Source organism: Colletes latitarsis, chromosome 10 (genome assembly GCF_051014445.1).
Source record: "Colletes latitarsis isolate SP2378_abdomen chromosome 10, iyColLati1, whole genome shotgun sequence".
Lineage (NCBI taxonomy): Eukaryota > Metazoa > Arthropoda > Insecta > Hymenoptera > Colletidae > Colletes > Colletes latitarsis.
The window spans coordinates 8,482,300-8,508,721 of record NC_135143.1 but is presented as its reverse complement, the minus strand read 5'-3'; the positions used below and the strand labels follow the sequence as shown (position 1 = coordinate 8,508,721).

Below are 26,422 nucleotides of genomic sequence, written 5' to 3'. Positions count from 1 at the left end.
TTAAATAAATAAACTGAACTGAACATAATAATTGTTTATAATTAATAAATTTCATAAAGAATCCGTAGAAAAATCGTTGGAGAATGTTATAAGGAACTTACATGTTATACAAAAATCGTAACAGTGCATAAATTAATGTTGAAATGTTAGGTTATGTATTTTTACTAAGAGAACTATTTTGAGAAAAGTTTGTTTATAACAAATTAATTTCGGAACATTCCTAGCAAACGGACCGTTCACCGACCAGGGTGAGTTATACGTCATTCGATTCGTCTAATTCAGTACATTATTAATATGCATTTCATTATTTGCGGAAATTGATTATTTTTGTTTAAACTTGTCGTAAAGTTGCAGTAAAAACGTAAGGTTAACTTACGTATATTTTAGTAAGTACAGGTGAGGTTATGTATATTTTAACAGGTTCACAGGTAGAAACAAATGACTGTCGTTACTGTGTTCATGATGTAAATTATAAATGCCAGGTAGTCAAATGCAATTTGTTTGTAGGCTGCAACCTACGTACAGGGATGCGGGGCCTAGGAAATAACTATACACGTGGCTTCGCGTTGCGACTCTTTATTCGTCCATTTCTTAGGTTGACTTGGAGAAGACTGATTGACTGACTGTCTCTCGAGGACCAGGGAGCAGAAATCAGAGATGCCAGACTCAGCACCGCGTGCACTACTCAACTATGCTAGATCACGCATATGTGAGCTCGTAGAGTTTCAGAAAGTCGACGAAGGCAAACTAATACATGCCCTCTTTCTCGATTCTCCGAAACTGTCCGAAGTAATTTCGGACCGCTTCGTGGGAGTCGAGAGAAAAAGGCTCACATTTGCTTTCTTGCTCTTGAAAAACTGAAATCCGATTTCCCGCCAACGGCATTCGATTTGGAATCTCGAGTCGAGATTCTCGACTGCCCAGGCATTTTTAGGCGCACATAAGTAAAGTACTTATAATGAAAAAAAAGTGACTGTCTCGCGAGAACCAGGGAGTGTCTAGAGACAAATCCCCTAGTGCACCTCGGCTTCTATCTTGACGGTTGGCATTGGCGCCAACTGCGCCATCTGCGGGAGTAACTAGGAAGTTACATCATGCTCCCTACACCACGTAACTTCCTAGTTGTTAAACATGTATGCATAAAAGTTATTTTGTTATGCACATACTATGCAGGAGTAGGTCAGATAGACAGTATGTGCAGCAACAGTAATAAATATTGCCCCCCTCCCCTCAAATGTCTTCTAACCTAACAGAGACCTAACTCAGTTACAGATGTCTTAAAATTAACATATATGATAACATACAATTATAAGCAATGTCATATTATTATATAACTAAAATTAAATAAAAATACTGTTTTGCAATGGTCTTGTTTTATAGGACAAATAATGGTCGATTGGCTGTATGAACCTATCAAAATATACTTAACCTTACTTTTTTATTGCAACTCTCCGACAAGTTTAAACAAAAATAACGAATTTCCGCAAATAATGAAATGCATATTAATAATGTACTGAATCAGACGAATCAAATGACGTATAACTCACCCCAATCGGTGAACGGTCCGTTTGCTAGGAATATACCTAAGTAACAAATTACTTTGTTGAAGTCCTCTATTCATAAAAGTAACACTTCGTTAAAAAATTATAAAATGAGGTAGTGGGGTGGTTATTTACAGGTTATGGACCCCCTGTGTGACATACGATCGATGACATCCCTTCCGTAGGTTACAGTTCGACGTCGGATTTGCAGACTTCTCGGAGTCGGCGCAATGATAGTTCCCCTTGAAGCGCCCTCGCTGGACACGAATGTGCCCTCCGACAAATCTTTCAGAATACGACGAAGGGGCTTGTGTGTGCGATCATACGGGTTACGTGTTCAAGTTTTTATACGAGTTTGAATCGATCACCTTTATATCTAGTGAACGTTGCTGTTCTCGGTTTTGTTATTAGAGATTATCAACGACGCTGTCAGAAGAGTTAACTTATAAGGTGAGGAGGCATCTTTGATTCATCCTTCATACCACTTGCTTACAATTTCGCATTCAAGTCTGAAAAAGATTGATGTTTCTTAGCGAAGGCTGATTGCAACAGACGTTGCACATCTAAAACATTGTGATTGTATACAACGTTCCGGTTTTGTAGCGATGAAGTGGTTTTACATAATAATGTGCATTTAACGCACAAACGTGTACAGTTAAAAAATAATTTTAAATTAGATTTGTGAAAAATAAGAATTGTGATTTTGTAAGAAAGTAGTATGTCTGTTCATAATCGTCTTCTAGGAAAATGTTTCGGTAGTTTCTTTTACGGCTCGTTCCGAATGGTAACCTCGATCGGAAAATTTCTGCTGACGTTTCGTAGACAGTGCACTTTGTAAGAAATTTAGTTGATATACTTGTATTAACATCTTACAATTCCGTTTATAACTAAAGCTGTTGCTTAGTCGATGATTGTAAAATAACTTATAATTTATAAGTTTATTATAAATATAATAAATATAAATAAGTATTTATATTTATATTTTTTATATACGATTATGATGTGATCATCTGTATTTGATACTCTTTATAGATAATTTCATAAAAATGTAATCTTTTTCTTTGACATATTCTACTAATAATATGAGGCATTTTTCTTAGTACTCTGCCGTGATAATTATTTTCCTACAATAACCATAAACATAATTAGGGATGAACTTGCTTCCAAATATTTTTAATTATATTTGTCAATTTGGGAGCGTATGCAATAAGATTAGAAATAGCAACAATGCAGCGATGTTTTTTGTACATCGATTTTTTGAAATGAATTTTCTCATTTGAACCTTCCTAAGGATACGGAAACTGTCGTGCATAATTGACATCTTCGGATTTATCAGTTTGGCGGCCTATTTAAAAGTTTATTAGCATTCGCGTTGATGCATAATATAAACAATTGAATTGTCGCTTATCGTTGTATTTGTGTTTAAAATATAGCAACTGTTGATATAAATCAGATATTCTGCTGTTTCCTGATCAACAATCTTTCTTTGTTATGATATTCATTGTTACATTTTATCATTATGTTTGAATTCCAACTACATCTTGGTAGCTTTATCTAGACTTGATGACACTTCCAGCAGTATTTCGTCGGTACAAGACATAATAGAGACTTCAAGACATTGACGGATTTATTACAGTCTAATAGTCATTGTCACTTTAAACCACTGAAAGGGTTATATTAATATTTTTAAACGTAACGTATGTAACAGAAATAAATATTTAATAATATACAAATTCATATCACAATCTTGAGACTTTCCGCTTGCTGTACACATCATATTGTTCTAAATGTTATGGCTTAATATACATGTTTCTTATGCTAACAATCATAACTTAAAACGTTTGAATACATTTGTTCGTCACTGTAGTTCGTCATCGTTCTACGATATTGGTACACTGAAATTCGTTGTTATGTGCAAGCTCGATGCATTCTTGTCAGTTTACTCGTATGAACCTTAATAAAAGCGTAGACTTTACTTTACGTTTAAAAAGAGTTTCAAAGAAGAGTATAAAAGAAATTTGAACTGACGATGTATCGTTACAGACGAAGACCATGAATAAGCAATCATGTGAATTACTTTCTTAGTCGTATATACGCGGCGTCATCTTTTCAATCGGCTCATTAATTATTTCTGGCAGACTGAGCGGATTCAAACATCGTTCGAACTTTCTACTGTTGCGGTAGGTCGTCGACTGCTTAACGTTGGTGAATACAACGACCACTCATTTTCATTCGACAAAAATACTTGTTTGCCAGATACACAGTTTTTTATCTTAATCTGTTTCACATTGTCGGTGTTGTTTACATGCCTGATTTTGAGAATCTTTTTCCTTTATACAGTAGAGTTCTGATTATCCGGCACTCGGTTATCCGTAATGTCCGAACAATCGGTATACAGTCACTCACAATGAAAATCGTACAGGTTGTATCGTAAGAAGTACTGACTCGGTATAATTATGCGATAAGGAATTTGGTCGAGAATAAATTAGTAATCTATAGCTTAATGCTTGGTCATTTCTCATACGAAGAATAAAAAAGTAAACATTAATCTTTATTGATGAAAAAAAACAATAACAATATTATGCGTTAAATCATTGTCACATTCGAAATCGTACTGCATAATAATTTCGCGTTTGTTTGAACAAATGTCACACAACATTTTGCTTCTTATTTGTTTCCCGATTTATTGGCTTCAGTCGAATATCACTGTACAAGTTGAAAGCGGTTCTTCGACTAAATAATAATTGAAATATGAGACAAACGATTTGTGATTGTGATTTATCATTTTAATAATAATAAATCATATAGTGATATTGCTAAAATGTTAAATAGAAGTGCTTTTATTATACATATAATATACAGGGTGCTCGGCCACCTTTGGAAAAAATTTTAATGAGATTCTAAAGGCCAAAATAAGACGAAAATCAAGAATATCAATGTCTTGACTGATTCTTCGTTAAGAAGTTATTAAAAAATTTCAAATCGGTCTAAAAAAATTATTTTTGATTGCAGAGATCAATTATAATCATTTTTGGTCAACAGACATACCCCCGAAATCCTACTCAGTTTCGAGAAAAAAATTCCTTACCGAAAATATAATTTCTCGCCAGAAATGTCTGCCCGAATTTTCATGCGAATCTTTAAAACGTCATAACTTCTGAACGGATTGGTCGATTTTAGTGTTTAAAAAAGCAAACTACGCGTATTTTGATGGAGAATATGTACAAATCGCAAAAATATTCGAAAAGTTGGTCCTTGACCCCGCAAAATGAGAAAAACTCCATAAAAATGGTCCAATTTTCAAACAGCCATAACTCCTACAATAGTGAATATATTTCAATGAAACTTTTTTCTGAAATAGAGCTCATAGGTACCTACAAAAAAGTATTAAACAACTTTTCTGTAGGGTGTCAAATAAAATTACTAAAAATGAAAAACGAATTTTTAAGAAAAATCGACAGGGGGTAGGTGCCTAAATTTTTCGGCGAAATTGAAAAGATTCAAATTGTTCTGGAAAAATTATTTTCGGTTGTGGCGGTCAATTACAATCATTTTTTTGTGAATACACATATTTTTGAGAAAAAAATTCTTTACTGAAAGTATAATGTGTGGCCAGTAACGTTTCTGTAATTTAATTTTCTGTCTCACTTTCTCTTATGTTCATTTTTGTAACCTGTTGGTAATAATATGATAGTTTTATTTTATGTTAATTAATTAATTATAAGATTTTATTTATATGCAAATCGCAATCGTAAATAACAATTTTGAATAAATGTAACATTTCGTCCACCCACGTTTAGCAACTATAACAGTTGCAATTTGTTTGAATATATTTTGAATTAGTTTTTTAATTATTTTTTCAAAAATTAAATGTCGTTGTTTTTAAACTAGTTCTCATAGCTGATGTAATGTAGACGGTGGAGAATAACATGCATTCTGCAATTTTTTTATAGTATTACAGATAGATTTTCTATGGAGTTTAGATCTGAACCAGTCTAACTAAGACCTAAAATGATCGTGATTACAACCAATCAACCAATTAATTCTACGTCGAGCTAAGCTCGATATGAGACTAGTTGAAACGAAATAGTATGTCGAGTCTAGCTTGAGATCAAAACTCTCCAATGGACATCAGACATAATGACACATTAATGGTGGTGGAAAACGAAAAGTCCACACACAGCTTACTTACAGTTTAAAATTGGCTTTTTTCAAGTAACAGTCTATAGATTGGTAAACAATAGGATCGTCCTGAAAGTGATGAATATTATCCACAACAACATCGTAGGTAGTATAGTAATTTACCTATTCGGTTAGTTTATCTTGTTATTAATTGTTATCGATCTCAAAATGAGTTTTGACTAGTATTTGACTAGTATTGTAAATATAAAGAGCATAGTTGAACCAATGTGAGGTTCAAATTAATTTAATTGAATTTTGTTTGTATAAAATATTAATAATCATAAAAGAAGTGTTAATTATTATGCTCATTAACTGAAATTTGATATAGTATAATGAATGGTCTGCGGTCGCCATTGGGTTTGATCGTTCATATGTGGGTGTACGTTTTACATCCCCACTAGGAACGACCCTGGATGTAGCGTTTTTACACGAACATAGCTTTTCCCTTTTAGTTTCTTGATTTATTTTCCCAGAAACCTTTTTAAAACAGCCGATCAGGGGACCATGCGATACCCCTTTTCACGCGATTAGAGTACTCTACTGATGTTATTTTCGACACGCATGCGCGAAAAACCCTGCCTATCCGATAACAAAGATTGGCGAATTTTTGCTCAAAGCACGGTACTTTAGAGAAATATCGGTGTCGGTTCAAATAGTATTTGCAGTTGCTTTATTTATAGACGAAGATGTTGTGTTGCGAATTGTTACAAGACGGTGTTTCCCAAACTTCATTTCGCTCCGATTTCTTAAATAAAGAACAACTTTTGGCCGATCCCTTAGAATAGAGTAATCTTACTGTTAGTAAGAAAAAAAATATTACGGGAAGTATTTTTCTTATTCCACGATATAATCTGCTTTATTTTCTTCTGAAAGATCATAGACCTTCATCAACATGTTCGCTTCATTAGATACTGGGACCGCCTGTATATTGAAAACTATTGCAAGGATCCTGTCGCGAAAATGTTGAGAAAAATGAAAGGAGCCTTCAAATGACAAAGTTGCGTCACTTTGGGATGAATAGATGTACATCACGGGAGGCCTTGAATAATTGAAAGTAAAGCACGCTTCGTTTATTTTCGAAAGGGAGATGCCGAGGATGCATTTCATTTTCACGCCGGAGAATGATGATCTGACGTGTTTCTTGACGTTTGAGCTTTCTTTGATAACAAATCGTACAGTGATCTGAAAGTGTCCACGAAGCGGTCTCGTGTCTCGGGGACACGCGCGAAAACAAATGTGTAATTTGACTCATTATCAGCTTCTACGGAGTTAATGTCCTAGATGCTGCTGATGCATCGCCTACATACTGAACGAGATGCGCATAATTCCTTTTAACGCCTTCGTTGGGATTCATTATCACTCTGCGTCGGTGTACCGCTTTTAAACAAACATTAGAGTTATGTATATTTATAGCTTCAATGGCAGCTGGCTGGAATTATTGATTGAAGTTTTATTCAATGACGTTTGTACATGTTTTAATTTCGTTATTTTTGTCGCTATAGGTAAAACCTTGGATTTACTGAAATTCTTACCTATTCCATTCTTGATGGCTTTGTTCAGATATAAGTTATGTTCGCTCAGTTGTTTTGTTTTATACGAGGCAATCCTTAGTAGGACTTATTGTTAGCAAGGCAGAACGCAGTTCTTAAACAACGATTTCTAACGAATGCATTTTATAACGATTATTTTACAAATCTGCTTGGCAAACTCTCCGAGTTACAATATTATGCTGAAAAGCATTTCACAAGGTATTAAGAGCCGTTATTAAAATTATAGTTCACGTTATGGTTATTAATTCCAAAAAACAACGCTTATTTTTTCATTCACCAATATTAAAATTGGGCACATTGCCAAATAATTACATGTAATCACACTGTAATTGTACTATAATTACATGATAACTAAATAGTTATTATGTACTTTAAAGATTTACAATCATAATTAGATCGCAATTAGATGGTAATTACAGTGTGATCGTATCATGACAAATGTAATCGGATTAAACTTTTCCCAACTCTGATTAATACCACTTTGGGTTTCAATAATCTCTGTTATTATTTGTACTTTTAATATTGTTTATAATTACTATTTTTCTTTACAAATAATTTAAACCATAAAGTTGATAAGATTTTCTTTTGTGAATTCTTAAGCACACAATTAAGATAGATAATAAATTGAAAATAGTGTTGTATACACGGGATGAAAAACACGAAGAAGCATATTTCGGTTCTTTGTACAATTCCCTTACCTGACGCAAACAAATTTCAAAGGATTTTATTTAGTTGTTTGGCGGAGTGAAGACGATCACAGCCCTTAGTTACAAGGTGATTAAAGTAGAATCTAGAGTTTTCTGAACTTTGTACGGAAATTGAAAACGAAGTGATTAAATTATTTTGAATGTGACGACTATTTACTGTTGTCGATATGGTTCTGTAATAATTCAGGAACAACAGAAAAATGGTCATCCAACAATAGTTTTATCTTGCTTTTTTATTAGAAAGTAATATTAAAATAATGATGTCTCAAAACGAATTAAACGCCACAGAAATAATGTTAAGATCCACTTATCGATATCGATTCATCTTTCGATGGCAAGATTATTATATCAATTCATATTTCAATTATATTTATGGATTTTTCGATTTTCTTACGTTACAGTAATCTTGCAAAGTGGATGCGATAACACGAATAATGCAATAAAACTCAACCGATGTGTAATTTTTTTGGGGCGAGACACCGATTTGTTTTAGATAAGCTCTGGTAATTATGCAAGTTTAACTGTTCCAATAATATGTTTGAACAACCAAAAATATTTACAAACGTCAATGTATATTCTTCACTGACGTTCCGTCTAGGTGTTGCTTTTTTTATGTGTTTACTCTTTTCCGACGATTTTCGATAAGTTAATCAGCCATTTTCTGGGCGTGGAACGTGTTACGATATTCTAAGCGCTTACAAATTAGTTGTGCAGAATGAGGATATCGTCGGTGAAATTTTATAATGCGTACGACGTCAGGCGTTAGGGGATAAAAATGGCCCAAAACACGGCGGGCATAGAACTCTGTAATGGCGCGAGAGCGTGTCGAGTGGATCGGGTTGGCCGAACACGCGGTTGCCTACTGATGTGCACGTGATTCCAGCGTGCCACGGTTCTACGGCATCGACCGACTTCCCCCCTCTTTGTTATACACCGATGTAGTCACACTGACTCGTACCTCGCTATTTATGTACATCAATTTCACGGTAAAAGCACTGTTTTCCCTTTTTCTCGGTGAGAAAATTTTGAACAAAGCAAGAACTAACGGGATTATGATTTTTATCATGATTAAGTATAGTTGAATCGATGAATATCTTCGCACACCTACGTTAAATACATGTACAGTCTGTCACGAAAGTCTTCGTACACCCACAAAATTTGCTACCTCTAAGTTAATAGAAAGATTGAAGAATTGTTTACATTTGCATATTAACACATGATAACTATGATTTGTGTTAATGTATATGTAGGAAAGAAAATAGTTTATATCTAGAGTAAATCAATAAAAACGACCAGGATTTACGAAAGAATATATTAATAATGATTTTGAATATTGGAAAAAAGTTGTATTTATAGATGATACATAGTATAATATTTTCGAATCTAATGCTATGGGTGCAATTGCGGCATTCAGAACAGGAAATATAATATTTGTAGAAGGTATTATGAATCGCCTAAAATATTTAAGTATATTGCGAGATAATTTGCCAACTCAATTGAATGTTTCGGCATAGAAAATGAATGAATCTTTATCCAACAGGATAAAGATCCGAAGCATACGCCTCTAGTTGTTAAATATTGGTTATTATATAATGTACCACGGCATTTATTTACATCGCCCCAGTCTCTTTCTAAAACGATTTGAAATTTTTTTTTTTCCATCGAAAAATTTCACACCTTCTCGAATTTTTTTCTCGAAAGTAAGTAGGATTTCGGGGGTATGTCTATTCACCAAAAATGATTGTAATTGACCCCCGAAACTAAAAATAATTTTTTTAAAACGATTTGAAATTTTTTTTTTCGTCGAAAAATTTAAGCACTACCCCCCTGTAGATTTTTCTTAAAAATTCGTTTTTCATTTTTAGTAATTTTATTTGACACCCTACAGAAAAGTTGTCTAATACTTTTTTGTAGGTACCCATGAGCTCTACTTCAGAAAAAAGTTTCATTGAAATATATTCACAATTGTAGGAGTTATGACTGTTTGGAAATTGGAACATTTTTATGGGGTTTTTCTCATTTTGCGGGGTCAAGGACCAACTTTTCGAATATTTTTACAATTTGTACATATTCTACACCAAAATACGCGTAGTTTGCTTTTTTAAACATTAAAATCGTCCAATCCGTTTAGAAGTTATGACGTTTTAAAGATTCGCATGAAATTTCAGGGAATCATTTCTGGCCAGAAATGATATTTTTCGTAAGGAATTTTTTTCTCGAAAGTGGTTAGGATTTCGAGGGTATGTCTGTTGACCAAAAACGATTGTAATTGCCCTCTGTAACTAAATATAATTTTTTTAGTATGATTTGAAATTTTTTAGTTTCGTCTAAAAATTTTAGTACCTACTCGAATTTTTTTTTCGAAAGTGGGTAGGATTTCGGAAGTATGTGTATTCACCAAAAATGATTGTAATTGACCCCCGCAACCGAAAATAATTTTTCTAGAACGATTTGAAATTTTTGAATTTAATTGTTAATAACTTTTTAATGAAGCCTCCATCAACAAATTGGTATTCTTGATTTTCGTCTTATTTTGGCCTCTAGAATCCCCCAATAAATTTTTTCCCAGGGGTGGCCGAACACCCTGTATATATTAGTATCACAGTTGGTATAAATATAACATGATGTTCGAGACACACTCGAGAAGTTTCTAAGCGATACCCTTGCTAGGTACAAACTGTGTATTTGCTACAGGGCCGTGCTTAACGAATCTAGGTTACGGTCACTTTTATTTGCTATCATTGAGTTTTATATTTTCTTACTTTTAAAGAATAGTTTTTCCTTCATAATGTATATGGTTTTAAAGCGGATGTTATAAAACGTTTTTGTCTGTTTTAAAGAAGCGATAAATGCATTTAAAATGGAGCTGGCATTGAGCAGCGTGCAATGTTTTCAATTTTTGTATACTTTTGAGTATCATCGTATTGTGTGTGTTACACAAAAAGAATTGTAAAAAGGTTATTTTGATTTATCAATCATTTTGATTGTAGATAATACTAATTCACGTATGCATGATTTATGCATTGTACGTGAAATGTATGATAACAATTTGGAACCACTGTTCATGCACGGTCCGATATATTTGTAATATTAAGTTACTGCTATAAAATCGAGTTTATGAAAATACGAGTCAATATTGTAGGGTCAATAACATAGAAATAAAAAAGAAAATTATTTCCAAAACGGTCCAAAATATGCATAATATAAAATTTGTTAAATAATGCACGAACGGATTTATTACACAACCTACTGTATATTCATATGTATTATCTAGCGACTAGATTCTAGTAGCCTCGTAACGTTTACTGGCAACGAGAATTCAGCGTTCAAACACTGAAACAGTCTTAACTCATGTTAATCGTACAAGATAGTCTATAAATACATAAACGTTTGTATGACTAATATCGGATAAGATATACCTATACAGATACACCTATACTTTAATGATGAATTGAGTATTACACAATCGTGTTTATCGTGTTTAATGTAAAGTAAATAATAAAATTACTTATTTAGTTAATTCTGTATTTTTTCTTATAAAAGTTCATTTTAAAGATAACGCGTAAATTGAACTTCTCGTTTCCGGTATTTTCGATGTAAAGAGTACACTTTTAAGAGTAAGATATTTCTTGATATGATAAATTATGTGTATGAATTCATTTCCAATTCGGACTTTTTACAAGTTGTTGTTCTTACGCGTGTTATTTCATTTTTAGTAAAATAAAGATATGATTAAATCTCAAGAGAAAAACGTTGATATCATTCGGTAGAAACGTAGAATATAGCGATACGATATATTTTCCTTCACGCGATTGATTTATGCTTGTATATCACGATAACATAACAATAAAGTAAGTAAAAGAAGGCGTCTGCGAGTCGTTCAACATCTATGTAAAAATATTCACACGCCGAACGGGGAAAGTACGAGTATAATAAATAGAAATTATAAAGACACTGCAGGTTGACGTTCGAAACTATGCATTTAAAATATTATAATTAAAAATTCGTAAATACAGTTATTTTAAGTGTAGGACGCGCGATTACAAATCGAATCTCACAGTAAAGTCACAGTCGTTACTTGTGTGGACAAATCTTTGGGTTCCAATTGTAATCGGTTCCGTTTTATTTGGAATCTGATCGGAAGTGTAACAGTTCACCGATCAGAATCTAATTAGGCGTTCCAATTAAGATTCATTGAAGATTCCATGCACATGCGTAAATATACATATTAAAAATAAATTGTTTTTTCTTTTGAAGGAACAGAATTGGACATTTTTTCAATAGTTTTTTTATAAGCAAAAAGAGCTGTATTTCTAGTAAAAAGAATTTCCACTTTCAAATTAATTGAAATTTTTAAGGCACCTAAATAAATTGGCGCAATCGAGATACTTATTTTTAAACATTCGCCGTCAGCGTTCTTTCTTTTTGGTTTCCAGAATTTTAGTTTAAAGTTACATGTAATAAAAGGAAAAGTTAACCAATATATCTGTATATATGAAAATATGATCTATTTCTTCGATCAACAAGGTAGAAAGTCCTGTTAACAAAGCGATTCGCCAGTAGATTGAATATTTCCGATCGCGTTCCACGTAGAAAGTAGGTAGTTGCTCAAATTTTTGACTTATAGGATCACAGAAAAATATTAATTTACTTTTGAAAATAAACGACGTTTCCTAAACGAAGTTGCTAAATAAAACATCGTAAACATGTAGTGGAACGTAGTGGAACTAAAATAGGATATAAGATAAGGAACTAAATCTGTTCGTGATAGTCTGGTAAACAACATGTGTGCACAAGGCGAGTGCTGTTCCGATATTTTTAACGTACATCGATAATTGTGGATTAAAGCTATTTTTACAGCATTGGTGCAGCAGAAGCCTAGGTGCTTTGTAATTTGATAAACCGTGTAAGAAATCGCTTTGTTTCGAGTAGCGTTGAATGCGTCACGGGAAACTCTTTGTTCTTTGAAAATCTGTTGGGATTACATCGTGCTGTGCTTATTCATTCGCTTATAATACGCATTATAGGCTATACATTTTTATCACGCAGCACTATTTTCAATTTATTCTAAATCACGATAATTTTATCATAGTCATCTTTGAACTTTTGCAGTTTCTTTATACTTTCACGCGCTTCCTGCTAATTAACGATGTTTGTAATGGCTATTTAGGACACAGGCTAGTAAGAAAATCTTGTACGTCCATACGTTAAAAACGGTTACTGTTTCAAGGCGTATAAATTGTCCTAATGTGACAATTGACAATGGGTTTCGTTGAATCAGTCACGTAATAGAAACATGCTTGTGTAAAATGACACACTGCACGGAAAAATTGCTCGTAATCATTGCACAAGATTTCTAATTGGATCCCTTTGCACGAACACCTGTTTGTGACACTGTCGTCAACTCTAACGGTGAAAGATAAATAAGCATAATTTTAATTCTATGTACATAAAGTCGCGTACAAAGTTGTAATGTATCCACTCGTACCTATTATATACATAAATTGTCATCTGTACAAATATTTTCAAGTTCAAGCCACTCTCACTGCGTCACCCGTATTCGTCATCTGTACCCGTAACGTGAAATATCTACTTTGTTAGAATTATTAACAAATAACTGTTGTTAGTATCAACTCACAGTAATTCTTATTTCTTATGATCATTACAAAGTATTTTCCCTCGACGCGCATTGCTTCTGGCAAGTTCCACTATCTAAATGAAAATAACGCGTTATCTGTATCGTCGATTGACTTTTTTCTTTCAAGTACCGATATAACACTTTCAGAGCAGGTGATCGTTATCATGAAAGAAATTTAAATCGTATTTGTTTCGAAATTTAATTTTTCTCGTTAATAGTGACATTTTATTCCAAGTATAATTATAATTAATAATTATATTTGCATTTCTGTACACGATGTCTCAAAATAAGTAATACAGTCAAGACGAAGGCGATTCTATGCGCAAAAATCAATCTAAAACGTAATATTTAAAAATAGGTGGTTCGTTGACTTTTTCGAAAAGAAGGTATTGTCCAGTTTAATTTCATTTTGAGGTTTTGTATACTCTAAACGACAATAATAGTTGAAAATTGGACAAAGCGTGGATTCGCTGAAAATGAGACGATAAAAGAAATGCACTTTGTTCTGAGCAAGATCAATAAACGATCGAAACATGATTGGAATGTCGAATGAGAATAAAATAACGGTGCGTTTTTCTCTCCCGCGAATAACAAACGTTTCCGTACGCGTCAGAAGTCGCGTAACGCGTTGTGCTCTTCCTTGGAACCAAGGACGGGATCATAACGCCATTAATTGCTCTACTGTATTTTTGTATGGTAAAAATCAATTTTCCTCGCAAATCATGAGTTTGTAGGCTTTTTGTTCGCAATAAATTAATAAAATAATTCGTCTCGTTCTTGTACGACGATGCATCGAGTGGATTGCTAATGAAGTCAGCACTTTCTCGCCCGTTTGAATCGCGTGACGAGTAAGTACGTCCGAAGAAAATGGAGCTTTGTTCATTGCGCAAAGCATATAAAAACGCTTTCAAACCAACCCTAAAATAATTTCTCAAGTAGGTCTGTGGCATCGTCTAATAGTCTCGTTTCGTTTTGTTGTTGTACGAAACAAACGTTTCCGGAATCTAGACAAACTGTCTGTCGCAGTTTGTTTCGCTCGATATAACTGCAAATTTTATATAGATAACGACGATGCAAGCCAACTGATGTTTACGCAGCAGCAGAATACGATAGATGAATGCTAAACAAATAGAATTAGTTAGATAACCGAGTACATGTAGGCGTCGACGTTCGTTATTGTTTGATATTACCATAGGACGGGTGCGTCGCAGTTTGTTTAACGACAAACAATAGATTGATCTCGTAGTTTACAATTGCAATGCGTTGCGTTATGCTTCTTAATGCGTTACGCCTTTTCATTAACCCCTTAATTAACCTTCTTGTCAAACGGTTATGGATTGTTAGAGATTACTATTAATTGGAGCCACGGCGCACAATGTTTTAAAATGCGCGACTGACCACGAAAAAGTCATAATTTTTATCATACATGTATTTTATTACACAACTTCTGATTTTGTTATGTCTCGTGTTGAATTTCGTAACCGTCTCATGATACAAAAATCATCTCCAGTAACAATGTATATGTCTAGAGTTTCTTTCTTGTTTCGGCCATGGGTTCTAGGAATTCATGGTGTTTATTATACAACAATAACGAAACTACGAACTGTTCTTCATTCTCGCCTTTCTTTGGCGGGTGAATCGTATAGTTTTAGAAACCGATCTCTTACTGAACGGATCTCTGAGATATATCTTCAACGGTTATAACAAAGACTATACATATATTCATATTAAATATTGAAGTTTGATTCTAATTATACAACCCATAACCTTACAATTTCAATATCTCGAAATCTCTGAAAGTTGTAAATTTCATTACTATTTATTTATAAAAATCGTTTAAGTATAGCAATAGATACATCGAAGTCAACAGTTTCTCCTTTTCTTTTAGTAAATGATGTTGACAGTGCAAATCAATTGTCAGAGCAAGGTACATACTTTTCAGTTTATAACAGAAAGGCTAAGAAAAAAAAATCTTTAATTTTATATTTTTGTTTTTGGACTAGAACTATCCGAATTGGTACGGTTTGGTCAAGTTGTATGTTTTATCTTGCAGTATTAAAGCACATAAGTGGCCTAGTATTTAAAGAGTCTGATGAAGGTCGTTCGGACCCCTTATCGGTCTTTGATGAAAATAATAAACACTGTCGGTTTATGCTTTTACTGTGCAGTTCGAAGTAAAAAAAAACTTGTGTTTCTATAAATAAAAATCTAGAGGTAGTTAAGTCAGGAGGATGTACAGATCATGTAATTGATCATCCCCTGAGCAAGAGTACCACCCATCCTTTTGGAACAAAATATTTACCATCTCGATATCAATATAAGCCATTCCGATAATATTGTCTTAATTATGAAACGTTTAGTGACAGACTGATTTATTACGATACATGTCGTTTTCAGTGTCAGGATGACATGTTTTATTACATTATTTGCTTGTAATAGAACAAAATATCGACAGTGCTCATAATTCTATGCGACATCACTCATGAATAATTTCGATGTAAACAAACATATTTATATCTTGAAAAGGAAAAATTTCTGAACGTATATTTGTTGTTGTATATTAGTCCTGCTGTTGAGTAATGTTTGCGTTTGCTTACAATCAGTATGTTGGAAAATTCCGACACCCCCTTTCCTGCTCTGAATACGGCCCAGCGGCCGAGCCCCGAAGGGCTGTTTGGCGACGACAGGCCCTGGCCTACACGGCGCCAGGCCCATCGTAAATTACGGGCGGACACTTGAGGACCTTTTCGCCAGGGCAGACGAGCATTTTCCCAGGCCGGGAAAATGCCTGCACTTCGTTCGGAACGTCTGACTGCGTTACATCGAGCGGAGCTCAGCGTTCACACAAAATATCATTGTATTTTCGAGTCGTATCTTACAAGTAATTCTTTCAAAGGCTGATTAACATGTCTGACTATGTATTCTTCTTTCCTTTTTACATCACATTTGGTATACAATTTCCGTTACAAAAGCGAATTAAAGTTAACAAAAAATTAATTAAAGTTAAAAAAAGTTTCATTTTGTATGCAACTATATAGACACATACAAAATATGTACAAGGGTCCGAATAGAGACACACTTGCGTATTTATGAATTTACGCAATTCAAGGACTCACTGTATTGATATTTACTACATATTAAGTAACATTATTGTTGTTTTAGTACTAGTAGGTAGTAGCAAGATTTTCGTTTCCTAATGTTGAGCGTGGAATCGACTACCCCTTAGATTCGCGCTCAAGAGAAAATTTATGGTAGGGTAACAATTTTTTGACGCGTAAAAGCGGCAACTTTCTCCTCCAACGTCCTCGAGTGACGTCTTCGTTCTGATGCGACATGCACCCCCTTTCAAGGGCATCATTGTAAGTGTTCTTGGAAGGGAGGAGATGGCGATGGAGTTTTCGTTAATACCAAACAACGAAGGAATCGACACTTGGTTCTAGTACGCCAATTCTCACGCATCAATCAAACCTCTACAAACGCGTTAGAATTGTAGCTAAACATCATCGAACAAACCATATCTTACAATTAGTGTACTTTTTTTCGCATTCATTACGCATTCATTACAGACATAAACATATAAACTCACAAATCTTTCACAAAACCTCTCTATTCCTCCATCCGGTATATTAGTTTATTTCGGAAGACGCGAGCTCGACGTTAAATGACAATTAGATTCATCGGATACCGCGAGCCGCAACACCTAATGAACCGCATTTTGCATAATACGAGCTCCGCAACGATTTAATCGTGCGATTAGGCTACTGAACTGTGATCGAATTTCATTGTCCCTACTCTGAAGAAAGACTGGAAGATTAATTAATTAAATTTGGAGTCAATTTCTTCCAATTAGCTCTCGAGTCTTCGTTACCATAAACCGAGTAACTAAAATAATTTTGTTCGTGACAAATACTTAACCTAAGTGATGATAACATCTTAACGACAACTATTATAACATCTTGCTTTAAATGTTCATATATAGTTTCGTATCAAAGACGATAGCTGATAAACAAGCTGTAATTCTGTGGTTTACTTTATTTTTCACCGTAAACAGTTTTATTAAACGATTTATGTAGTAGTTTTCATTATCTCTAGTCCCTTTGAGGTAAACATGTTTTTATTACACTTCATTTAGATAATGTCTGTTTACGTTTTCATTTTCTATAAATATTATGAATTGTTCACTATTAATCTTATCGATATTGAAGATTCGATTTCTTTTAGAAAATATTGTGATTGATTTTATTAGAAGTAAAGTATGAGAGTTGTGCTTATGTGATGGTTGATTGAGTAACAATGAGTGTGAGTTGTCAACAATGAGTCTAACAAGGTCGAATTTAAGATGTTCAATATAAGTTCTGAAAGAAAGACAAAAATTGAAAAGTATGATAGGAAGACATTATGAAGCAAATAGAAACAAAGTATTTGCGAGTTATTAGTGAACGATACTTATTTCAAATATATTTATATACTTATATATTTAATTAACATGTTCTGTTTATTTATCTCTTTGTTCCTACAAACATTAAAGTCTGTCGGGTAATCTATAGTAATTTAGAATATGAAACATCACGAATTTGAACATGTCTTCGTTAGTAGTGGTTAACATATGTCACCCACTCCGACATTTTTCTTCATAGTTTTAAAGCGATTTTAAGTTAATAACATATCATCTTCGATACGAGAAAATATTTTATACCGCCGTTTATCAGTAAATATGTTTAGTTTCTTAACATTTATGTAAAACTTTCTCTGGATTACGTTCTTGATAGGTTCACGACGAAAGTGCTATGTTTAGAGAAGAATTTGAGATAAAATTACCAGAAAATTTTATTCCAAACGTAGAAAATGGATATATTCTAAATGGACCATTTAGAAGAAATGTCCATAAATTACTGTGAAAAATAATTTCTACGAAGTATTTCAGATTCTCTAAGAATACATTTTTCCATAATTTATATTATGATCTTATCTTACTAAAAAGAGTTCATGAAACAAATAAAAAGTTATGGCAAATACAAAACAGTTGGTAACTGTTTCACACGCGACTAAGTACATACGTTAACTCGCACGACTAACAGAAGAAAGTTCAAATCGGTAGGGTGAACGTACAGGTTATCTATGTTTTCCAACAATAATTTGTTCATAGTCTTGGGTGGAACTTGATAAAAATGTGAGTACATCGGTGGACCATTGTCGGACGTCAAAGGTTCAATACTGCATTGATAAGAATGATGTCAGCGTTCCATTGATAGTAAACATGCCAACGCGACGTGCAGACGCGCATTGTGCGTAAGAAACTACTTAAGGGAATGCAAATAGAATCTACATATGTATGGATATCTCGACACGCGTACGTGTCAGGGGGCACATATTACATTAATAATGATTAAATATAATATATTCCTATTTTCTTTCGTATTATATAACAATAATATGATAATAAAAAAAATTACAAAAAATTATATTTTCTTTTTTCAATTAAAAATCTTAAAATTTTGTACGAGGATATTTTTTATCAACTTTTAAAGAAGGTAAAAATATTAAACTTGTTTGACTATATTATACAGGGTGTTCGGCCACCCCTGGGAAAAATTTTAATGGGGGATTCTAGAGACCAACATAAGACGAAAATCAAGAATATCAATTTGTTGATGAAGGCTTCGTTAAACAGTTATTAACGTTTAAAGTTCCGACCGTACTGAATTTTTTTCTCGAAAATGCGCAAGATTTCGGGGGTATGTCTATTCACCAAAAATGATTGTAATTGACCCCCGCAACCGAAAATAATTTTTCCAAAACTATTTGAAATTTTTTTTTTCCATCGAAAAATTTCACACCTTCTCGAATTTTTTTTTAGAAAGTAGGTAGGATTTCCAGGATATGTTTATTCACCAAAAATGATTGCAATTGACCCCCGCAAACGAAAATAATTTTTCCAGAGTGATTTGAAACTTTTCAATTTCGCCGAAAAATTTAAGCACCTACCACCTGTCGATTTTTCTTAAAAATTCCTTTTTCATTTTTAGTAATTTTGTTTGACGCCCTACAGAAAAGTTGACTAATACTTTTTTGTAGGTACCCATGAGCTCTACTTCAGAAAAAAGTTTCAGTGAAATATATTCACAATTGTAGGAGTTATGGCTGTTTGAAAATTTGACCATTTTTATGGAGTTTTTCTGATTTTGCGGGGACAAGGACCAACTTTTCGAATATTTTTGCTATTTGTACATATTCTCCATCAAAATACGCATAGTTTGCTTTTTTAAACATTAAAATCGTCCAATCTGTTCAGAAGTTATGACGTTTTAAAGATTCGCATGAAAATTCGGGCAGACATTTCTGGCCAGAAATTATACTTTCTGTAAGGAATTTTTTTCTCGAAACTGAGTAGGATTTCGAGGGTATATCTGTTGACCAAAAATGTTTGAAATTGTCCCCTGCAACTAAAAATAATTTTTCCAGGACGATTCGAAAGTCTTTTTTTTCACCCAAAACTTTCAACACTTACTCGAATTTTTTTCTCGAAAGTGGGTAGGATTTCGGAAGTATGTGTATTCACCAAAAATGATTGTAATTGACCCCCGCAACCGAAAATAATTTTTCCAGAACGATTTGAAATTTTTGAATTTAATTGTTAATAACTTTTTAACGAAGCCTCCATCAACAAATTGGTATTCTTGATTTTCGTCTTATTTTGGCCTCTAGAATCCTCTATTAAAATTTTTCCCAGGGGTGGCCGAACACCCTGTACATACATAATTTTACGAAGGTAATCAAAACATCATGATCAAATTGAGACAAAAATAAAAAGATCATGTCATTCATTAATGTGGTTAATATGGGCAAGTTAAGCAAACTGATTAAGTACTAATTTCTCAAAATATGAATTAATAATAATAATTATTGTTTTACAGCCTTGTATATAAAACATTACGTAGATAAAATATTATCGACCAATGGTAAAGTTTTCATATTTCCAGTAGCTACTGTAACTACAGAAATTAACGCGTTGTTTGCTTTTTACGAGTACAATTATTATGCAAAGATCAAGGTGTAACTTCTAAATGATGACGAATAAAGTATAATTCCATGGCTACGTAAAGCTTTGAAACACGGAGAGCCTCTAAACTGTATAAGTTAATTATAAACAGAGATTACATAATGCTACCAAAATTAATTAACCCGCTTGAGTTAATTTGAATATATTGCAAATGTCTATTTGAATATCAGTTTCTCTCAACTGACTATTTCAGTTAACCAAAAGATGTGTATAATTGAATGAAACATTACTTCGTAACATTAACATTCTCCGAACTGAGTAAATTGAACAACAAAAAATACTATACAAACGCTAAAAATGCTATTTATATCTTTCTAATCATTTCATATTTAAATTATTTAAATTTTTATTCTTTGTCGAAGGCATCTAAATATACAATAATTATTTATAAAATTTCTGAGATGATATAACTTAATGAAGCAGAAAAATAAATTCAACAAAGAATATTTAATAATGTTATTCACATTTAGTACAAATTTTGTTGATAAAACAACAGTAAGATAAAACAAGTTCTTGTGCCAAACACGCTTCTCGCGTTAATTTGAACGCTGTTTGGATCACTGTCGAAAAAAAAGAAATATTTTTTGTTTGTACAATTTTTAAGAATATCTCTACCAGGCATTAAATCTCCGGGTCGGCGTCGAAAAGTAAAAATACACGGTCTATCTGTGCCTTATTCATGCGCATATCACGATGCGCTGGGCGAATGTGCGAGTGTCGCTATAGGAGAAAAACAGAGTTTGCACGTGGTTCGTGAATGCTCGTACCTGCTCATGGTCTGTTTCTTCCACCCCACTACCAGTGCCCCTTTCCTGCTGCCATGACTAACGCAGCCTCATCGGGAAAGCTCGTGACGCTATAAAAGTGAACGAGCATCTGGCGCGCTCAGCCAGTGCGTCTCACGCGATCGTCGAGAAGCTTTGTGGTTATTACGAGCATACATTCGTTACCTTCCTTCATAAACTGGATTTACGATTTGATCGAGCTTGCGTCACGATTGAAAAGTTTTAGAGTCGTGCAAGCATCGAGCAATGTGTTAGTCGAGATTTCATTGCGCGGAGAAAGTCTTGAATTCGTGAAGTTTCCGACACACAGGAGGAAATAGTTGATTGACAGAAGAATAACTGTAGTCTTTTGTTGAGTATCGTGCTCAAGCAACGACTACTGAACAATACAGAATGCCAGTGGAATTAGAAACAGTGACACCGATCACCTCGCACAAGCCTTCTGCACCTTGTAAGAGGTACGCAATGTTTTGTCCTGCTTGAACCACCTTGTGTCGCGTAGTATATCCAAATTAGGAACAATGCCTATGAAAACTAGGCATCAGTTAATTGCTATATGAATACTAAGTCGTAACGAATATGAGTTAATGGTTGGCTTCGGCTCGTTATGTCCCCTCGAAGCTTCACTCTAGTAATTCAACCTTGCAAAGTATTTTAGTGATCGACACCGGAACTTGCGCTACGCTCATCGTTAATATCCGTAGGCGCAATTGCCCCTATTTGCTAGATGGTTTCCTACTTTGTCCATTTACCGTGAATTATGGGCAGTAAAGAGAGCACTCGCACAGTTGTTACGAAACAAAATCTCAACGGGTTTTTCGCCTGTTTCAGGAAACAGAACATGAACAAGCTGTGCAGACAGGTGTCCATCGAGAGCCCGAGCGTAACGGGCCGTAACTGGGTATTCAGTTTCGACGTTCCTGTCCCGGATGTTCCAGCACACGGTGCTCGAGTTCGGGTGATGTGCGCCGGTGCCTGTTATCATCCTCGTCGTTCGCCCAGCCTGTCCAGCTTAACGTCTGTCTCCAGTGGCAGCAGTTTGGCCACGGAAGTCTCGCTGGAGGGCGATTTTCCGGTGTCTTTGCCGCATCACGGAGTCCGAGACGCAGCACTGTTTCCCGGTTACGAGGTCGCAGGCATAATCGAGTCTCTCGGCGCAAATGTGCCCGAAGATTGTGCCTACGCGGTCGGAGATCGGGTGATCCTTTACCCGTACGAAGGCATACCGAACGGATACGTCGAGTATCTGGTGGTTCACGATTTGAAATACCTTATAAAGATACCCGATAACATAAGCCTTAGCATCGCGGCGATGTTGCCTGCTGGTGCCTTGTTGGCCATGAACACTGTCTTCGCCGCCCACGAACACGTCCAAATGTTGCTCAAGCAACGGGGCGAGGGCAACGTTTGCAAGATTCTAATCGTCGGCACCGGGGGTCTCGCTCTCTGGGCCCTCAGGATCGCGGCGTATTACTTCAGCAACATGAAGGACCGAGTCACTATTACTATCGCCTCGTTGAAGGACGACGGACTGATCATGGCCCAAGAGTTTCAACGGTGAGTTATTTTAGTGACTTGACGATTGCAATGTCGATGTTGTGTAGGTTTAGGGCGTTTCAAGTAGATTTGTTGAGAAAAGTGACGTTACTTTGGGAACAGTCATAATCAGATAAAAAAATAACGTAATTGTACTCGTGTTATTAGGGCGCGGAAAATTTCGTTAGCTATTCTTCGACTCGAAATATTGATCATTTTTTGGAGTTACGTTGCGTTTCTTTAAACATTAAGGGTTAATTATTATTATTAGATGCATGACGCTTGTTAAATTGTATATAACTAGATATACGTTCGTTGATCTTAGAATTTAAAAGTTAGCACTTCCCTCTCAATTTCTGTTATCAAAATCAATTTGCCTTTATTGATTCAGTAAATTGATAGTATCGACGTATCAACAATGAACTCATCGCGATAATTTTTTGTACTTGAGACATCTTTACCGTGATAAGTATTATGTAAACGCGTATCGCGAGTCTTTTTCCGTGTACTTTTATATATGCGATACGGCACGAACGTAAATATCATTTAATCTGATAAAAAATAATACGGTTTGTATACGTTATATTTTTCATTATCAATGCACTTTTATGTTCGTATTGTGATTGCACTGTAGTACCAGCTGAAGTCGTAAAATTCATACGTACGCGGCAGCCATTTTCAAACCGTAACATAAAGAGGAAGAATCTGTCGACGTCGACCAATCGAATAGGGCAATTTGTGGGGAACTTTTTAAAAATTTTACAACTGAGATTGTAATTTTACGACTTAATGTGTAACTAGTGTATCAAGATATGTACATATAGCCTATTGTATTGTACGAAATATACAAATACATCAAATGTCCTATCATTTTGTCCGGCAGTATAGGTGCAGGGTTTGATTAAATTTTGCTAATTAATAATTTTTTTCGTAACAGTTTTGAACAAATTATAAACATACAGTGTAAAATATAATGGGAAATAATAATTTTGTGATTGAAAATTTGTGTTCAAATCCAAAGTAAATCCGATCGATCGATTCTTTTCCTCTCTGTTGTAAATTGTTTGAATGTGCTTTGGTTTGGTGCTTTGTAGAAACACGTATTCTCCACTGCAAATTAGAGTAGATTTATGTACCTAGATAGATCGTTGAATCTTTAATTTGTTTGTGTCCACCTAGTAGTCCATTCGATTTATTCACCAACAGTCTCCTTTCTCAATACAGCGTGAACGTGGTCCAGTGGAGCGAGGACCTGTATGAGAAGCAATTGATCGAACGTACCATAGATGCCTGTTGCGGTCAGGTAGACGTGGTGATAGACTTTGGCATAACTTCCCGCAGTCTTCATCGCAGTATGCAATGCCTGAGCAAAGGTGGTGTTGTTTTCATCATCAAGGAAGTTGCCGATCGGCTACTGCCAAAGTTCAGTAGACGCGCGGAGGAGTGGCAGCAAAGCATCAAGTCAGTCGAGCCTGGAACCCTGGAACAGCTCCACGAACTGGTTCAGCTAGTGGCTTCCGGTGAAATCGAGCCGCCACCGCACACAGTCTATCCCGCTGAAGAAGTTCTCGATGTCGTGCAGAAGCTGTGCCACTCCGAGATACAAGGACGCGCGATTTTACGCTTCTACCCAGCGGATTAAGGGGATTTCCTAAGCGAACGATTGGGTGCCGCGCGGTTCGGCACGACGGAAGCTCGAATATGATCGGGGGATGATTGAAAAATTAATGGACCGAATTATCTTCGGTTGATAGATGCTGTGACCAATATGGTTGAATATTCAAGATAGTCGAGACAGAAGATTTTACAAACGAGACAAAGAGTTTGTCTTACGGCGATCGTTCGATAGGAGCGTTAACGATGTCCGAAGCGACATGGTTGATCGTCGAAAGGAAGCGAATCGAAACGACGACCAATCTAGACGATGCATGTATATATCACTGCGTATCTATCGATGATATATATCTATGTACAATAACAATTTTTTCCGGAACGGTTGTAGAATGTGCTGTTTCCGTACGTTATCGATTAGAGCACTTACTACATTTTCCGTTTTCAAAAGTTAACTTTCACGGGAATCAATGAGAATCACGGTTGGAACGAGGTGGCTCGCGCATTTTTGTGATGTACTTATTACCGTAGGATAGTGAAGTATTAAAGAAACGATGATGTCATATAAATTTCGGGAATATCGTGGAGAAAGTTCTTGTTAAATTCGATATAGCGTCGCGGTCGCGCACGAGATTAACTTTTCCACGATTCTTTCGCTATTGTCACGGTCTGTATTGCTTTCACTTAAGAGCCACTAATAGAACCAAATAATGATAATATTCCATTTCTCGACGTTGAAAGATTTTGACCCGCGAGAGAACGAAATTTTTGAACGAAAGCAAGGGCATTCTTTTCTACGAGAACGACACATTAAAAACTCAAGTTTCTTGGTCGGATAACGGTTCTTTATGATCACAGGACAAAGCAATGAATTTACTTTTTTGCGAAATTTGTCAAAGTACATTTGAATATCTTTCGCATTACTTATCCGATCGTTGAATAATGATTCGCTAAGTTAAGCCTCTGGGGTAGATCATAATGTTTACGTGATAATGCGAAGAAATATAAGTTCAGTACACCAGGAGAAAAATTAATCGTAACGTTAAATATTACATGTCAATTGAATGATAAATACTGTTAGTTCGATGTTTCTGAAATAAGATATCGACCTGGAATTACGCGGCCTGTAGAAAGTGTTAATGGAAGGGATAAAGTTTTATTTGCCATGATTGTAATCAATCTGTATTTAAATAACATGGATCGTGTAGAGAATGTATTTTGAATGCGTACTCAAAGCAAATTCGGTTCGTTTAGAGAATGTATTTTAAATATGGTATTTTGTATTGGACGTAAGCATCATATCTGCCAACAGTTTCGCGAATGAAACTGTAACGACGCGAAGAAAATTACTATTTTACAATTACTCGTAGTAGTAAACCTGATTCGCGTTTACGAATAATTTAATATTTATGCTAAACGAATGCGCATAATTGAAATGTTTATGTTAGGTCTATATTCGTGTCGGGAGTATTTCGTGAATTATTGTTAGATATCAGTATTCCTTTTTCACGTAATCGAAGTTAGAATAAGTTTATCGATTGTTTGCGTGCTATACGTACAAGTACGATTAATTAATCGCATTTCTTCGTAGTTGTTAAGTCGCTGTATCTCGAAAGACTGTTTTCTTTATTTAAGTGTATTTCTCTTTTCGTTTCTTTTCATTTGTATCGCAGTCCTAAGCGATAATTTAGCAAAGTAGATACACGTCACGTTATTGTATCGTCTGTTAATTGTAGCGGTAATTGTATTATATTACGATGATAATACAGCAAATACGTTTGTTATATTCAAATAAAGATATTGTTCCGTGTA

The 26,422-nt window shown here is 34.8% G+C and overlaps 1 protein-coding gene across 3 annotated transcripts; it reads left to right on the top strand.

Annotated features, from left to right (window-relative positions):
* The first annotated feature begins 1,826 nt into the window (after positions 1-1,826).
* On the top strand, positions 1,827-26,422 carry Drat (Death resistor Adh domain containing target). Of its 3 annotated transcripts, none has more exons than XM_076775880.1 (3): positions 1,827-1,991; positions 22,295-23,020; positions 24,206-26,422. In XM_076775880.1, exons 2-3 carry the CDS (start codon positions 22,305-22,307, stop codon positions 24,639-24,641), a joined length of 1,152 nt encoding a protein of 383 aa, XP_076631995.1. In that variant the 5' UTR covers positions 1,827-1,991; positions 22,295-22,304; the 3' UTR covers positions 24,642-26,422. The 3 variants fall into 3 exon arrangements, with proteins under 3 accessions (XP_076631995.1, XP_076631994.1, XP_076631993.1); XM_076775879.1 differs by lacking the exon at positions 1,827-1,991 and adding an exon at positions 21,553-21,921 and having other exon boundaries at positions 24,224-26,422; XM_076775878.1 differs by lacking the exon at positions 1,827-1,991 and adding an exon at positions 21,553-21,921.